We start from the raw sequence: 18,373 nt of genomic DNA, 5'->3' as shown, positions 1-18,373 counted from the left end.
CTTTCAAAATTCCAATGCAGATAGGCCATCGTTTTTCCAATCTTTGAAACAGTTCTATAATCCTTTTCGATTCGGCTTGAATCTCTTTTTCTTTTTCACTTTGAAATATTTTCTGCCATTCATAAGCTTGTGTTCTTGGCGTAGCCTGACTATTGGAAGACTTCTGCAACATTATTAACTTTTTAATTTAATTAATAACAGATAGTGTAAGATCCAAAAGACAAGATGCTTACAAGCAGATCTTCAGAAAGCACAGGCCCACATATCAAATGAATGAACAAAATAAAATGGAAATTGTTTTAAGTCCTTGAGTTTTATGGGTTTCTTTTTTGTATAATTTTCCCCCATTATACTGTCAATTGTAGCTTAACTTTTTATATCCCTCCATTTTGTGCAATAAACTAGAAAATGTTGTACTCTGAACATTAAGATATCTTTAAGAAAAATGAATAAATTGAATTGAAAAAAAGAAAATTGAAAACAAAAACAAAAACAAATAATTAGAATGTTGCCAACTTAAAAATAAAAAGAAATATTGGTCCCTTTCGAAACACCTGCTCTAGTTTCCAGTCATATTTTCGAATCAAATCTGCACACATTATAGAATAAATAAAACAAAAAATCAACAACTATATCAAATGTTCCAACTAATTTAAGCTTCGAAGATCTACTCTTTCAGTTCTTCATAAATGCATTTGTTTTGTTGCTGCAACGCTTACAGTTGCAATAATCTAGGGCATTATTCTTACTCTTAAAGTTTTTCATAAATTGCCTGACTCTCAGATAAGATAACTGTGGACATTAAGCTGTGTTTCGACTTACATGCAAGGAGCTGGCATAGCAACAAACCATAAGTAGCTTGTTCTTGCAGTTGTTGTTGGTGCAGTTGCTTATGCCATTGTCTGTCCTGCAGGACGAGAGAACATCTAAACGAGCCTCGCACAAAATACAAAATTTGTTTGTTCCCTTCATTGATGTTGAAAGTTTTTGCAGCTGTTGTTGCAGACAATGCTGTCCTCAGCTTCCCAGCATGTCCAACAGTTCAAACCGACCACTTCCGTCTTGCCGAGCTGCCTCCTCTTGTGGCAAAGCTTCATTTGCTCATTCCCAATAGAGTTGTGGCGTTTCGAGCTACAAAGAATACACAAAAGAAATCAGTTTGTGTTTTTGTGCCTCCGTTCATACACAGTTCTTTAACTAATCCATCGGTTGATAGAAAAAATAGCTTTAAAGAGTTTATATTAGTATTGAAAAAAATAAAAATGTTAGTATTGTAAAGAATAAAAATGTTTATAATTAATATGTACATATTGTACATATTTAAGTCTTCTCTAAAAATAGTTTTACTGAAACTTTTTATAATTTAAACCTAAATCTATGCTTTTCTTATCTTAAACTTTTGTTGCATGAGAAAACATTTATGCCCAAACATGATTTCTTTATTTCATCTATTATATATGTATATAACATAAATGTGATTTCTCAAAACCAAACATATTTGTACTACGAATTAACAATTTAAAGATTTCTTTAATGTAGCATACTATGTATGGAGTATTTCAGAAAATATTTTTCTCAAAACTGAAACATTTCTCCTACGATTTGGCACTTAACATTTAAACGATTAAGTTTTAGAGTAACTATTAAGTGTGTTTTTATTTCAATAGGCCAAGAGCAATAGCATTCTTTTATATTCCAAAAACCGTAGTAACTTTTCTCAATTTTTTTGTCGAATTCTCATTTAGCCTCAAGATCAAAAATTGTCCAACCATCTCTTGGTAGTGGCAGTTTTTTATTTTGCCAAAAAGTTTTAAATATGAGTGGTATTTAGGTTCTTATTTATAAGTCTTTTAAGGAAATTTCCTCAATTATAATTAATTTCATAAAATTGTGTAATTTTTAATATATTTTCCAAATTATATTGTATAGTAAGACTTTTATTTTCGACACCCCATTTGATCTCCTAAGAATGTCAAATCAAAAATTTTCTTGGTAGTGGCAGTTTTTTATTGTTCCAAAAACACACTTAAACACTTGTGGTATTCAGGTATATATATATATCCTTAATTACAATTAATTTCATCAAATTGCGCCTTTTTAAATATATTTTCCAAATTATATTGAATAGTAAAGAAGAAGACGAAGAAGTGATCATGAACTAGTGGTTGGAATCAACTTAAAATTCACATTCCTTTTGGTCCTGCACATTGCGGACTGCCTGGTCTGGTATTATTATTGTAGTTTGTCGATTTGTTTGCATTGCATGTTGCAACAAAAGCAGCAGCAACAACAACAATAACAACAACAAATGACAACAATAACATTGTTGTCACTGTGCCTGGGCGGCAGCTGTCCAACTACATCCTTCTATCGATTGTAATAAATTATTGGGCGTTTTGTAATTTGTAGTGTGCCTTAAACTTTTGTTGGCACAAAAAAAAAAGAAACAAACAATGTGTAGTACAGAAAAGGCATTCGTCATGTTGTAGATATTGCTGAAAAAACGCCTCAAGCACCTGCAACAATACAACAACAGCAAGAAGAAGAGCAACAACTACCATATGTCAATGAAGGTTAGGTTGATTTCCTAAGTGTTTTATTTGATAGCTTATGTTATACTATATATATATTATATACAGTCGCTGTTAACTATAACATTGGTGTTTCATTATCAATGCTTCACAGAAAATAATTACATTTATTTAAAGTTATACCTGCAAGTATTTGCGGGAAATTCTTTGTTTTCTACGCTGATCTTTAACGAATCTTTCTAATCGAAAACCAGAGAACTAGATACCAAATATACAAATAAGACACAAGTTGTATTATTATTATTTTGATAGAAAAGTTAAATCCAATTATAGTTAGACATATATATCCATATAAAGCAACATTTAATGTTTCATTTATTAAATAAATGTGCATTTTTTAAAATTTCTGTTCAACATTTATTTAACAATCATTATTTGTGGAACTCACGCAAATCACAATATTAAATAAATGTGAATTTATAGAAATGTCTGTTCATATCAAAACAACTTGTTGAGTTCAACATTTATTTCACAATTATTATTTATAAAGAACAAATAACATTTGTATGAAGAATCATCAACCTGTAACAACGCAAATCCAAATATGAGCATATTTAGAGTTCGAAGGGAGCGGCAAAGAGATCTTTTAATATGCCTGAAAATGTAAAATGCTTGAAAAATAGCATCTTGAGCCTAATTTCTTGATTTCTTCCATGATTATTGCAATTCTTTGCGACCTGCAGGCTTGGCTTGGCTTTAAATTTTTTAAAAATATAAAAATAAAATAAAATTGGCAGCAGCCGGGGAGGGTCTCGTCATTTGTCATGGCTTCGAATAAAAAACAAGGCAAAAAATTAAATACATATGCCTTGGCTGCCTTTTGACTATGACGTGGCATACGTGGCGTATGGTTGATGCCGATGCCGCTGTCGTTTGCCATTTTTTATGGAAATAATATTCTTGTCAGGATTAAAAAGAATACGTGACTTGAAAATGAATGCAATGCATGAAAATGTAGCTGCTAGGAGTAGCAGTATAGTAGTTCTGCAGAAGCCGGGCAGACTAGAAGCGAAACAGAAGGACGCAACGACGGATGGAAGGAAGCTGAGTATGACAACGGTGACTGAGTCTCGGTTTCCGTTTCTCCTACTGTTTGTTTTAGCAGCTCGATGGCATTGGCTTCTCCCACTCCCACCCCCACCCTCATCCTCACCCACACCTACACCTACTTACAATCAGCCTGCTCAACTTAAATGTAACTGTCAGGCCATTGCACGACTTTTGCTATCGTTGTCAGCCAGCTACGTGTGTATATTTGTATCTCCCCTCCTCTCCTCTCTTCTCTCTCTTTCACTCTCTCCGTGTCTATTTGTTTTTTGTTTAAGCCTCGCGCCCCCCTTTTTCTTATCGGCCAGCCATCTACTTGGGCAAGCATACGGCTTTATTGTCATGTCATACTTGGGAGTAGCAGCTAATACTTGTGGCAGCACAAGGGTGACCAGAAATATACATAACAACAATATACATATATATACATATAGTATGTACTAAATGTGGTTTCCACTTACTCGGTTTCAAAATTAAAAGTATGCTTAAAATGTGTTTGTATACAAGACAAGAGGCAATTCTATTATTGACATTTCAACATCTTGCCCTCATTTATTTTATACTCTAACTTACAGTTTTATTTTAAATTATTCTTAACTATTCATCTGTTGGGCCTAACTATTGCTCTGACTAGCCTACAAGTATTTCTAATCTTTGAAATATTTGTATCAAGGTTTTATGGCATTTTCTTCTTTAATCTAAACAAATAGTGATAATCAATACAAACTTTTTGCTGCATTACTTATTTATTTAAATAAAACATTCTTTTGACTGCACTTAGTTCCCAAGTAATACTCTTTAAACTTTGCCACATTCATAAAATCAAATAGCTTTTATATGCCTTTGTGATTTGTACAAAATAAAACAACCTAAATTATAGTATAATACTTACAAAAAAATTAAAAGAAATGAAATTAATAATATAAAAAAAGGAAAAAAGAGAAAAAAAACTAAGAGAAATAAATAACCCAAATATAAAGTCAAATAATTAGTCTTACATTTAAATTAAATTTGAAAATAAATATGTCATAACTAGCGTAAAAACTTAAAAGAAATCTTATGCTTGCAACGTTTTTTAAATATAATTTTTTCAATACAATACTTTTTAAACTTGGCCACATCCATAAAATTAACTAGCCTTTGTGGTTTGTAAAATTAAAGAACCCAAATTATAATATTTAAATATTCAAAACTTATATGGAACAACCAAAAAATTAATAATATAAAATAGGAAAAAAAGAGAAAAAAACTTGGAAAATTAAATAACCAAATTATAAAGTCAAACAAGTAGTTTTACATTTAAAATTAAATTAAATTGAATTTGAATATAAATACATATGTAATAACTAGCATAAAAACTTAAAACTTAATTTATGCTTGCAACGCTTTTTAAATAAATAAAATATATAAAAAATGATTAGTTTGCAAGTTCGGATTGGAGTAGCAGACACATTAGGTATAGTAAAATTTTTTTTTAAAATACAAAAAAGTTCGGGTTGAAGTTGTTTTTAAAGCGCGACCAAATAAGACTAACAACATGCATCTAGTATGTGTTAAATACTCTTGTTTTCTCTGCTTTAAAATAATATATAAATGCAAATATCGTTCAATATTCAAAACAAATTTCTTCATTTTATTAAAGAGTATACTTGTATAAGTTGTGGAAAGCCGGAGACCGATGCTATGTCAACTGGAGGATGTACTGGTCCGATTAAGCTGGATATGATCTTTTTCCAGGAAAAACAAAAAAAAACAATAACAAGTCCAAAACCTGCAGCTGGCACAGAAACAGACACACTTGGCTATATCGATTTGTCTGATAATGCACTCACTCATGTATTTATTTATAATATGTCGCCTATCACTACTCATTCAGACCAAAAATATATAAAGCAACTGTTTAAAGTACATAAACAAATATAAAGAAAGTGCTTTAGTTGCATTTATATTTAAATAAAATTTACTAATTTACTTATTATTTATTCCCATTCTGCAACATCGAGTCACAAACATTTATTTTTAAGACAAAAACAAATATGCAGGTAGTAATTAATGAATTATATTTCATTTAAACTCATATCTCGTGCATGGGCCATGCATTTTTTCAATGAAATCTTTGGAAATAGTCACCCTCTTATTTATGTGCGGTGGAGAAAAAAAGTCGGTTACTTTTCTTTATTTACAAATAAATGTAAATGCTGTTTACATATTTTTTAAATGTAGCCTGCAGCCGTTTAACGTTTGTCTCACTATTTGTTTACTCTTTCTTGGTTTGCTGTTTGGTTCACAGGATTTGTGCTCTGTTGTGCGGTTGTTTGGTTGTTTGGCATGTATTGTCGTACCTGCAATCATTTGTATCCGTTGTCCTGTCATTTAATATCCTGTTCGTAGTCTTGGCAGCAGCAACAGCTTACAGTTGTGCCTCTTGGCATCACTTCTTGTTGTTGGTGGTTCTGTTTCTGTTTCTGTTTCTGCTTCTGCTTCCACTCCCACTCCTATGACTGGCTCCTTGTTTAGTTATGCGTGACATGAAGCTCAATGGGATGCGGCATGCCACATGCCGCATGCCGCATGCCTCATGCCCAATGCCTTTTGCTATTTTCCTCGGCTATTGTGATATATGGTTTCAATTTTGAAACATTGTCGTATTGTTTATTTATCTACCTGCTGTTTGTTTATTTGTTTCTGATATTTCTTGTATCGGACTTAGAAATTGAACGTGTTTGCAATTGTAATTTGAATATTTTGCATTTTTATTTTATATAAAAAGTAATTCAAGTGATGTGGCTGTGTGTGTGTTTTGAATTCTTAGTAAAAAACAATTAAATATAATGGAAAAATAGGAAAATGCGATAATTCATGGTTTTATGCAAAAGAAGAAACAAAAATTCATAATTGACTACGAATTTAAACAATTGAATGTATATAGACGTATTTATACCCTATATGACGGGCCTTTTATGATTTTTATTTTTTGCCAAACTTTGAATGCCTTAGACGAAAAAATCTAAATAAAACATGAAAGGAATGCTAAAGTCGAGTAGGGTGAATTCTTAAATACCCTACACCACAAAAAAAAAAAAAAATGTATTTAAAAAATTTAATTAATTAATTTAAATATAACATATTCCATAATACATGAACATTTACATCAGAATTGTGTCTATGCGTGTTTGTGTAATTATGTATGTATTCATTACATAATTATGGCAAAGCAGCAACAAATCCAGCTGCGGGCAGAGCTTAGGCTTGGTTATATGGCTATAACTTTCTTTCTAATCAACCTATCATATTGAAACTTGGTATACAGATATATAATCACTAACTGGTGACAATGTGACTAACAAATGTTAGTTCAAAATTCCAAGAATTACGGGAGTTATAGAAAATCGCATATATGGGGGGAGTGGGGGGTTGGATCAGAAAAAATGAACAAACTCGTCCTTTCTCGGGCTCAGGAGAATCTGGATACCAAGTTTGGTTATTCTAGCTCTTATACTTTCTGAGATCCTTGTGTTCATACAGACAGACAGGCGGACAGACGGACAAACAGACAGACAGACAGGCAGACGGACACGGTTATATCGACTCGACTTGTCATCTTGATCAAGAATATATATACTTTGTGGGGTCTGCCACGCCTCCTTCTGTGTGTTCCATGTACACTCGCACAAAACTAATATACCCTTTTACCCTTTGGGTACAGGGTATAATAAAATGTTCGCAGATTAGAGGAAATTATATTATTTTCCCTTATCGAGTATAGTTGCCGTAGCTTTAATACTATCGACGATATTCCACGCATTTTTCGAATTTAGCGAACGAAAATGTGGTATACCGAAAGCCTCTTGGATGCAGTCTATAATTTTACTATACACGTAATCCCATGAGTATAGTATTACTAAGCTAATATTTTACAATTTTGAATTCATAAATGCTGGGTGGTGTGCCTATATAAAGCTGAAACGAGCCGGCAATGGCGTTAGTTTTGTGAAACCTTTATAGTTGATTTGAGCAATGTATAAATGTTTATAAAAAAATTTCATTACAACTAATTGAAAATGCTTCAAAAAATTGTGTTCGCTGGCATTTTAGTTGCTTTCATTTGTGTCCAGATCGGTGGGTGTACCAAGCGAGATTTATTTCCAAAATATTATTTATTTGATTGTATTTGTTATTCAATTGATTTAATTTTCCCAGCTGCCTCATTGCAATGCTTTCAGTGTGGAATAGCTATTAAATGTGACGCACCTAAGCTGCTTAACTGTAAAAATCAGCTAGCTATTGTAACCGCTAATGTCCTGATGTTCTTCGAATCCAATGTGACAAAATCGAATAGCAGCAACCCGGACTTTGAGTGTCTCCATGTTGTCTACGAAACTAGTCTTTGTGAGTACCTTTATAGTTTGTGCATGCGATCGGATCTACATATCGCATACTTATCGATTTTAGTTACTAAGGAGTACCGAGGCTGCGTTTTTAAAGGCTCCACAAAAGCCTTACAACCAAAGAAACTTTTCACGCGAACAAAATGGGATCTTTGCGACAAGGATGGCTGCAACAAAAACCCAGCGGGCACAATTAACAGCTCTGGGGCAACTATTCTAAGCACTCTGTTGGGTCTGCTAATGCTCAAAATATATTCCTGATTACCCGTTAAGTCTAAATATAAAAAAATATTTCCGCTTCACGTTAGAAAAGCTAATTATTTGGGAATTTTAATTTGTTGGACCTTGAATTATTTACTTTTATTTACTTTTACAGAAGATCAGCTCGAATATATAGTATAGCTGCAATGTATAAGAGTGTATCTCTGGCACCTTCCTATTTGAATTGTATTTAATTAAATCTGTAGTATCCTATTAACATTTTGATTAATTAACTTTTGGGTTACTTTAAAAATGTATTGCTTTGAATTTCGAATTAAAAATGAGTAATATTTGAGTAAAAAATCCTGTTGATAGGATCGGTATTATATTTATTCCCATTTCAGTGAAACCGCGATGTAAAAACAGAAACCCTGTTAAGTATGGGAAGCTGCTGTTTCCATATATATAAATAATCTGCAATGCCAAAACATCTGCGATAAGCCCCTACTTAGTCACTTCCCATAACATATGTATGCTTTACATACTATATGTATTTAAATATTATCGCGTCGTTCTGCATAATTTAACAAAGAATTTAAATATTATTTCCATAAAAAAGCTGGACGAGAACGGAACTCTGCTTGCCGTCGAGTCGAGTGAATGGGAATTAAAAATCAAGTGAATAATGCTCAATAGTATGTTGTTAGCTGGTTTTTCAATTGTTTTTCTTGGTGCACAAGTTGGTGAGTGAAGAATTATGTGTACATATTCTCCTTCTATATATTTTCTGAAATTGTACTTTTAGCGGCTTCAATAAAATGCGACCAATCTAGAACAATCAAAGAATCGACAAATGCCAGCTCCAAAAGCTGGATCAAATGTCATTCCAATAGGTTAAGAGCATCTGAAGTCCTTAGTTTCAAATATCTTAATATTCTAAAAAGTGAGTACCAACGTCTTTGTTTATGCCACCATTTAACAAAATCCCCTTCGGAGAAAACCGATAAAAGTCAAGCGGACGTTGCAAATGAATTGAAAATGAAAAATGCGAAAAAATGCAACGGGAACAGTGGCTTTAGTCTTTTGGGCACAATGTTAACTTTTCTGGTTGCCAGAATTCTAAATCTTTAAAGAGCAACTAAGCTATTAAACAGTGTTCAGACGAGAAGGATGGACGCACCTGATCGTGGAGAAAGTCCTTTCCTTTCATTTCAGGTAGATAGGTTCGCAGTAAGTTTGAGATTCGATGAGCATTTTATTTTGTATTTATTTAATTTATATCTAAGAATATTGTAGATAGTACATAATAATTTCAACTTGAAAATACAGTTATGTAAAACCAATTATATTTAACTGCAGGATAGTGGCCAGATTGAAATTAGAACAAAAATGTATTTTACTTTTTTGTCAGCATATAATTTAAAAAAATATATTTTTAATAAAAAGTAAAGAAAACAATGTTAACACCTAATTATTATCTTTAAAATGTAGGTATTTATGTTATATCTGAGTCATATATATTATTGTAGAAAGAGGGAAAGGGTGTCCCACAAATAAGACACTGTCGTTCCTCGGGTCTAGTTGAGTCGATCGTAACTTTCGCAGACAGCCCTCTCTGTTAGCTTTGTAAGAGAACGGGGAATAAGAGAGGCCATTAGTCAGCTATAAAGAGAGAGAAAAAAAAAAATATATATATATATATACATACGCACTGTTGTGTGCCACATCTGTATGTCTATTGACATCTGCTTTGGTTAATCATACGGTGACTAATAATGCCTTTTAAATACTATATACTACCCGGTAGCTTTAATAAATTTTTTTTTATCACGAAATAGTGTATTTTAAATGATTTTTATTTCTATTTTATTTGCTATTATCTGAAATGTTATATTGGAAGAAAAATATTAACAGACGCCTGGTTGCTACCGACCTATAAAGATAAGTGCCAAGAATATATGTACATTTGTGTATATATGTATATATTTTCACCATTTGTAAATACCCTTTTCAGTACAAATAGCGTTGAACTGGGTATCAACGACTTTTCGCTCACCTACTTGTATTCACAACAAATCTACTGAATTATAAAAGATAGAACGTCTTCAAATAAAACTCTTTGAATGATGAATGTAAAAGCGGTTGAGTAGAAAGATCTGAAAGCTGCATATTTAAAAAAGTTATTTGAATAAGTGAGCTTTATTCTTAGCCACTTGGCTAAGCCATGTGCAGAATGTGTAGAGCATACTTTTACGGTCTTTTATATCATTGCTAAGGCGATAAGCTGCGAGATAATTCCAATAGAACGCCGAACCCCGCATATACTCGTACTATATATAAAGATAACAGCTCACTGCGCGAGAAGTTTAGTTCGTGACGAAGTGTTGAGAAGGTGAGAAGTGTTAAGAAGAAAAAATAATTTATATCAGAAGAACAATATGTACAAAAAAGTGTTGTGCGTTTGCTTGCTAATTGCGTTCGTTTCTGTGCAATTGGGTGAGTGTTGAGATGAGTGTTGAGCTAAAAACAGGACTAATTTCATTCGCCATCCGATCTCTAGCCACATCGCTGACTTGCTACCACTGCACCACAGAGCAGGACTGCAAAAAGCCCCAATTGGTAACATGTACGAATGCTACGGCTAACGAAACCAGCTATAGTTTGGGATACTATCATCAAAATGTGCCCGCCATTAATGGAAGTACGCGCTTCGACTGTCTAAGGATACGTTACACACAAGGAACAGGAAGCAGTGAGTGTACAGCATGAGAAGATATCGTCCCGCTAACAATTTGTACTATTCTAGAAAAACAAGTGGTTAATCAAATACATGGGTGTGTGCATCCCAATGTTTATGCGTGCAGTTTGTCGCTGAAACCCGAATATGCCTCGAATGGCTGGAATAAGGAGTATTGCAACATTTGCAGTGGCGATAAGTGCAACAAGAACCCGGCTGCCACCTATAGCAGCAGCTTCTACACGATCCTCACCACATCATTAGCTCTGATCTTGACCAAGTTGTATGCCTAAAGGAAATGAGTTTAAAGCGATTCTAGTTGAGCATCTGGCTCTTTTCTGAGTCATGCGCATCCATTTTTTAATTTAGTCGCCGATATCTGGCTGCTATTTAATTATGGTAAAGATTGTCGACGCGATAAGATACGAAGCCTCTTACCAAATATTTTCACAACAGTGGCAATAATAAAGTAAATGACTTATTTATATACTCGTACATACTTACATATACAAGTATTCAGAGACCATTGATCAAGCTCTAATGCTCAGACCGGCTGCGATTAGCCAAACTATAAAATACTGATATGGAATATTCATATACATACAAGTATGTCTGTGTTTCTGCTATAGATTTTGTGGCCCCTTTCGATAATAAGTTATAGCTTTTAGGAAATTAACTGCCGAATCGTGAACAAGAACTTGAAATTAAATTGTAAATAAATTGCATTCTATTTTGGTTTGTTAGCCCTTGTCAGCTTTAGTTGGTTGTTCGGAACTTTGTGTGGGCTTCCAATTGTTCAGTTTTAGTTCTGTCTGTGAACGCTCCAATAAACGTTATATCAGATCTAAGCCAAGTACTAGTACTACATTTTTACTTACCGTTTGCTTGAGTTTTCGGAAAATCTTTTAGATTGTTGGATACTATTTGCTTGCGAATTGACATTTAGTCAAAACAAATTTGGAATAGGTCAGCTATAAATAAAAAAGGGGAAGAACTCCCGTAATTCTTGGAACTATTTGGCAATTACATTCCGTTAGTAGTTTATATCTCCTTATGTTCAGGTTCATTACAAATACCAATTTGTAAAATGAGAAATTATTTTATAGTATTAACATTATTAAATTAAAACCTATATTTTTGATTTATTTAGAGAAGTTTCTATTCTACGATTCTAAATATTTATGCATTTTAAAGTGATATTTGAAACCAATATCTTCTACGTTTCAATCTCAATTGTCTCAATACTTTTCCTCAATTGACTCCTCCATTTTAGGTGGCCTGGGTTGTCTTAAAATTTGTCGATAAAAGTTGAAATTAATAGAAACTTCTATGTATATGCTAGGTCTATTTAATAAATAAAAAAGCCACATGGACTCCTAAAATACTTGTAAGTACTGCTAGCCGCAATTATCATACTTTTCTTCCAATCGGCATTTAAAAATCTACAGAGCTGGCTAGATTGGCAACACTGCTGCAGCTATTGGACGATTATAAGAGAGGAGAATTAAGAAATCTCTTCATCACGCCTCAACACATGATGGCTTCGCCAAAAAAAGGCCACACACATAAAACTGAAATAAAACAGTTGCATTTGCTCTCCAGATTTTAATATTCCCAATGATGTTGACTTTTAAGCTATGTAGATAAGAAGTGCTCTTAAATTATACATACATACATACGTATTTGTAATGTGTATGCATATATACAAGTATGTATGTATGTATGTTTATGCATTTAACATATGCCTCTTCTTTCTCCAACACCGTCACAGTTCGGCTTGTTGTTGGCAGACAAAATGTCGCCATAACAAAACAGAAAGAGACACAAAATAGGAGAGAAGAGAACAACATTTTTTGTACTTGCCGCTCGCCGTACTGTGCCATTTTTTTCGACGTCTTCATTCATGAGTGGTGGTTTTTAATTTCCCTACATTTGTCAGGGGGGTGGATAAGATCTATGAAGTTACGCAAAGGAGCGCGAGAGTTCAATAAGATCCGTCGCTGGGATTAAGAGAGCGTGTCTGGTTCATAATTCTCTTAAAAATATGTAAGAAAAAAAGTGCATTGACATTAATTTACAATGTTATGTGTGTATGTGTGTGTATGCGTGCAGACAAGGTTAGGACACAGACAAGGGCGTATGCAATTTTTTATAAGAAAAAATAAAATAAAATTGAGATCAAATTATGTATAATGCGTTCAAATAATAATTTATGCGTTAGTTACATTTTAAAGCCAAATAGTGTGCCATAATGATGAATGTGCGATTGACTTCATATTGCTAAATTTTTTTTTGGGGGGGGCAAAGACCCCCCCCTCCCCCCCTGTCACGTCATTGGACGTAGCAGAAAAAATATTCCATTACCAGTGGGCTTGTTGTTGGTGAGTAAGTGATTGTGGATAAACAGTTAAATATTTTTTTATATATGTAAGTGCCAGGCACGTGGTGGCTCTTTCGGCTCTTAGTGCTCTTTTTTTATGTTTTTGTAAGTGAGAGAGACGCACAAGCAGAGCGCAGTTCGCGAGCGAGCTTACAAAAACAAAGTACTTGGAGTGGTCGCCAGCCATACGCACACCAGATTGCGGCAAAAACAAAATACAATGTGTTTGTATTTGTTTCAGTAACTTTTGTCCCTTGTTATCAACTATAGACATGAGCCATTCAGAACTATAAAGATAACAATTGACTATGAAGCTACAATTGTTATATACATACATACATAGGTGGTTCATATGATCGTAGCGAGGGGGGCATTAAAGACGGATTACTTTCAGGCAAGCCGCAAAGGCAAAATCAGTTTTGTAAACTAGCAGCTTTCTTATTACTCTCGCTCCATCCGTTGCTTGGTTTTGAAAAGGAAGTGATTAAATTTAAAAAAAGGGGTGAGAACCTGGCTACGCCCATGTGGGTGTATTTTGATATATTTATAGTTGTAGGGCCGTACGATTATTCAGTTAGGCACGGTCTACTAACAGTTTCACGTTACTTGCAAACATTGTGAAAGAATTAGTGATGAGTCATCAGGGTGTGAAAATGCTGAACAAAGTGTTCTTTATTACGGCTTTTCTGGCTTATTATGGTCTGCAGCAAGGTAAGCTTGAAGGAAGAAAGGAAAATATAAATCAGTTGCAACTAATTGTGTACCTTTAGTGGATGCATTGGATTGCTATAAGTGCACCTCAATCCTGGACTGCAGGGCACCACACCTGGTTACGTGTTCGAATGCGGAGGCCAACGAAACTAGCGTGTTCTTGGGGCGCTACCACAACCATGTACCCACAGTTAACCAAAGCTCATACTTTAAATGCATTTCCCTAAACTATACATCTATAACTACAGACGAATGGAAGGGATGTGCGCATCCCCAAGCGTATGCCTGTTCCTTAATGTTGAATAATGCGAATTATGTGAGAACCTGCTCCACCTGCAATACGAATAAATGCAATGGGAGTGGCAGTTCGAGCAGCAGCTTTTACAGTATACTAGTGGGCACACTATTGGCTCTGATTTTGGCCAAGTTCTACTAATATAAATTTATCTACATCCACAACTATTTGTATGATAATTTATAAAATATATGGTCTCTTAGTGATTCTTTTTGGTTACGAAGAAGTCGAAAGGTGTATTAGTTACATATTCAATTGGATAGTTATTGTTTACGAAATAAATTAAGGTTTCGGATGATTTATTTCCGAGTTAAAATTGAATTATTGAGTGCCTATTTTATTTTGGATTCAAGCTCGTTCTAGCCTCCGTATATGTATGAGAATCTGTAATAATTGTAGCAAATATAAAATTTGAAGTCATCAAGTTTCTTCGGTCTTCAATTGCTTTCACTATCCATTGTATTATTGCCATCGTATTATTATTTCTAGTCTTTGAAGGTCTTCCATCATGTTTCGAATGTTTCCTATATATTTCACATACTTACCGAACTTTGTAGGGAATATTTTACAAAGTTTTAAAGATTTCTTTAAGGCTAAATCAAAATAATAAATAGACTGTAGCGAATAATTTACAGTCTTATTTATTATTTAGAATTAAAGAAATCTTTTTGAATTGTATAAATAATTTGAATTCAATTAGATTTTGTAAATCCCCATATCCAGAGGGCTGTATGTTGGATAGTGAGGGATTGAGGATGATAGCTTTTATAGTTTTCTATATAGATGACGATTTGAGTGGTTTGAATGAAACAATCATGCTTTTACAATGCCTTTGCTATCTGCTTACAATTTTGATACGCATTTCAAAGAAAACACTATTATTGTTAAGATATTTGTAACAATAATTTTGTAAAGTCCCTTGCTATCAACTCTGTATTTTACAATGTCTCTCAGTAAAGGCTATTATTATGTTTATTTTAGATTAAAAAATAAATTAGTTCAAGTATTTTCCACACGTTGTTTGGTTTTTCTACTTAGTCCACTAAATATTAAGTTTAATTATTTGTTATTAGGTGCCTTTCTTCGCTGTTTTTTGCAACAATAAATTCGCCTTCTTCCAGCTGCACAAGATTTTCTTGATTCTTATGTTCAAATTATACTTTCTACCTTCTGCTTAAAACTTTCCTCTCTTTGCGGTTAAATATTAATACAACTTTCCTTATCAGATCGAAGATTCTATGTTTTATTTCTTGAGTAGTTTATTTAAGGTATTATTTCTCACACAGCTTTTCTTTAATTGTTGTTTGTTTGTTGTGAATCGAATTCCTAGTGAGATATTCATTTTATTTGATTAGATTGCTCCCATTTAGGCTTTGTTAAAAGGCGCTTTTAAACTTTATATTGACAGCATGTTCTTATCAGCTTAAGAAATAAATAAATCACCATTAATATAAGATACTATAATTTGACAAATGTGCCGCCTTTCAGTCAAACTTAGTCATTCTATCGGTTAGTAACTGTGGCTTTCTGGTACTTTTCGTGGGGGGCTTCTACATAATGTGCCTAAACAGATAAGCTTTATCTAAAAATCATGTCGTAGTTATCTGAATAGCTGCGGCATTCGTAATACTTCTCCACTATCCACTGATAGGCTATCAATTTTCACACTAAAAAGCTTGGCACAAGCCCAACAACAGTAAGTGTTTATCACGATAATGTGGCAGATATCGGGAACAGCAGCAGCTACGAGTGTATATGGATTATGTACACTTACGGAACTAGTGAGTAGCATTCAGGTTTCTGGGGTTTGCAGATCAAAGCAACGCCTTCTTTCAGACCAGACCGATGAGTGGAAGGGCTGTGTCTATCCCGCGCTGAAAGCCTGCAGCTTGCAAGTCAAACTCGAGTATGCGGTACAGAGTTTCACGAGAATTTGCAACACGTGCAACAAAACCGACTGCAATCCGGCGGGTACTTTTAGCAGCAGCTGGTACAGTGTTTTGGGAACAACAATCGCATTGCTTCTAGCCAAGATGTATGCGTTTTCTTATTAAAAATGTGCAGCTTCAAATTGTAGTTAACAATAATATTGACCTGAGAAAGCAGAAAGAATTATTTAATTATTTAGTTATTGTCGCACGGCTTAAGTTTACTGAATATGTGGAGTTTCCTTCTAAAAATACAGTACATAAATTGTTATGAAAAAGAATTGCAATAGCGATAGAAATCGGTATATTTTAAAATTTTTTCTTGATAAAGCCTAAGCTAATTATGCAAAACTTTGCTTTCCATATTGCCGTTTCGAACATTTTTACTTTAAAGACACATACGTATAGACATGCTGTTGAAAATTGCGATAAAATCAAGGAAATGAAGTTTTAAGTGAACAAGAGAGAAGTATTTACAAATAGCCGGAATTAAAAAAAAAAACAAGACAAAAAAAAAGCTTACAAACATACATATTGGATCGAATTCCCATTTGCAAATCGTTGGCCAAACATAATTTCTTAAACAAATGGTGACTGGTGCTGATAAATGAACTACAAGCGACAAAGTTGTGTTAAAACCATCCTGGTCCAAGCCCAAATGATGTGCCAGCCAGGACTCAAAAGCTGGGAAACTTGAGCTGTGCATTTGGTGGGATTGGAAGGAAAACATTGGCCAAACATTGAACTCGAACTATTATATATTATCAATAAGATAGCGATTGCCAAGAAGCGACCCCAATTGGCCAATAGAACACACATTGTTGTTCATCAGGACAGCTGCAGTCTACACATATATTGAATATTGAAAGTCCAGAAGCTCAGGAAGGATTTACTGCATTCATTTTTTGGACATTAAAAAATTTCTTGGGGGAAAAAATGCATTCATTAGAGAACTAAGAAAATTTGTTGATTGAGTTTTCCAGCAGTAAGAACAAACGTTTTTTGAGTGCGTTATTATGAAACCATATCTGAACTTATTTAAAATGTTGTATTTTGAAAGAAGAAAGCAACTTTGCAAAATAAATTGCAACAAAATCATGGGATATCCATGAGAACTTAAGGAGCAGAAATACCGAAGTAACTGCAACGAATTAGCTTTTACATTATGATTGTTTAATTGTGTTAATTAAATTTTTCCAAATATGCTAAGTCTCCAACTCCCTTAAGCCCCAGCATATTGGCTTAATTTATAATTTAATTATAATAATATAATAACATTTTCAATTTAAATCAATTCGTTGTATGCCAGTCCAATTATAAAAGTCTCAGCATATAAGTATAGACATAATATTGGTTCAAGTTATTGTGAATTCTTCATCGTTACTTTGTTAATGATCGGCCATTAGTTCCAGTAGGTCCAACAGATCTTGATGCATCCTCTTAATTTTTTTCTTCAGAGATATTTTATCAAGAGCTAAATGGAATGTTCTTTATTAAAAAATTCCATACATATTTTGAGAATACTTACAAAAAACCATTACAATTATGCTTAAAATGAGCAAAATCTGAAGAAACCTGCACATAGTGTTGGCTAGAAAGCGCCAATAGACTGACTGCGCTGTTCAGTTCTTAGGCCTCCACTTTTCATTTAATATGATATGTTATGAAAGGCCTTACAAATGTGTTGTAGTTTAATTAATGTTTATATTTTTGCAGCTTTCCAGTTAAGGTATTAATTATTACATTTGAATTGGCGTGCATACAATACCGAGCTATTGTGAAATCACTCATCAGCATGACTACCTGAACATATGTGTATGCATGTGCTTTAAATAAATACAATAAATAATAATTTTTTTACGAAATTAAATCTGTTGAACGCAGCAATTTATTATTTCGCGTGAAACCAAATAGTTTTCTCGCCGCAAATATCTGTGTTTGGCCCATTTCGCTGTTTACATATTACAGTGTTTTCGCTCAACATGCGGCGAAATGCACTGCACCTTGATCGTAGAAGAGAGAGCGCCGACTGAGAGCAAGCGCAGCTTCACTTTTAAAAACTCCAATTTAGTTCTGCTGCAACGATCGCGTCGTT

At 33.6% G+C, this 18,373-nt stretch overlaps 2 protein-coding genes across 2 annotated transcripts; both read left to right on the top strand.

The window, feature by feature from the left end:
- Positions 1 to 10,596: 10,596 nt before the first annotated feature.
- On the top strand, positions 10,597 to 11,449 carry LOC115626476. Its single transcript, XM_030521860.1, has 3 exons — positions 10,597 to 10,723; positions 10,788 to 10,979; positions 11,034 to 11,449. Exons 1-3 carry the CDS (start codon positions 10,666 to 10,668, stop codon positions 11,255 to 11,257), a joined length of 474 nt encoding a protein of 157 aa, XP_030377720.1. The 5' UTR covers positions 10,597 to 10,665; the 3' UTR covers positions 11,258 to 11,449.
- Positions 11,450 to 13,936: 2,487 nt separating this feature from the next.
- Positions 13,937 to 14,671, top strand: LOC115626504. The gene is made up of 2 exons (XM_030521889.1): positions 13,937 to 14,055; positions 14,115 to 14,671. The coding sequence occupies exons 1-2, from the start codon at positions 13,977 to 13,979 to the stop codon at positions 14,489 to 14,491; spliced, it is 456 nt and encodes a 151-aa protein (XP_030377749.1). The 5' UTR covers positions 13,937 to 13,976; the 3' UTR covers positions 14,492 to 14,671.
- The last annotated feature ends 3,702 nt before the right edge of the window (positions 14,672 to 18,373 follow it).

Source organism: Scaptodrosophila lebanonensis, unplaced genomic scaffold, assembly GCF_003285725.1.
Source record: "Scaptodrosophila lebanonensis strain 11010-0011.00,11010-0021.00 unplaced genomic scaffold, SlebRS2 tig00000085-arrow-pilon, whole genome shotgun sequence".
Classification (NCBI taxonomy): Eukaryota; Metazoa; Arthropoda; class Insecta; order Diptera; family Drosophilidae; genus Scaptodrosophila; species Scaptodrosophila lebanonensis.
This window is presented reverse-complemented; position numbering and strand designations above follow the sequence as displayed.

Excerpts from the sequence above, each read along its gene's own strand:
- LOC115626504 (XM_030521889.1), top strand. The coding sequence starts at position 13,977 with ATGAGTCATCAGGGTGTGAAAATGCTGAACAAAGTGTTCTTTATTACG. Across the intron at positions 14,056-14,114 it reads TTATTATGGTCTGCAGCAAG|TGGATGCATTGGATTGCTAT; the intron begins GTAAGCTTGAAG and ends GTGTACCTTTAG.
- LOC115626476 (XM_030521860.1), top strand. The coding sequence starts at position 10,666 with ATGTACAAAAAAGTGTTGTGCGTTTGCTTGCTAATTGCGTTCGTTTCT. Across the intron at positions 10,724-10,787 it reads GTTCGTTTCTGTGCAATTGG|CCACATCGCTGACTTGCTAC; the intron begins GTGAGTGTTGAG and ends TCCGATCTCTAG. Across the intron at positions 10,980-11,033 it reads CACACAAGGAACAGGAAGCA|AAAAACAAGTGGTTAATCAA; the intron begins GTGAGTGTACAG and ends GTACTATTCTAG.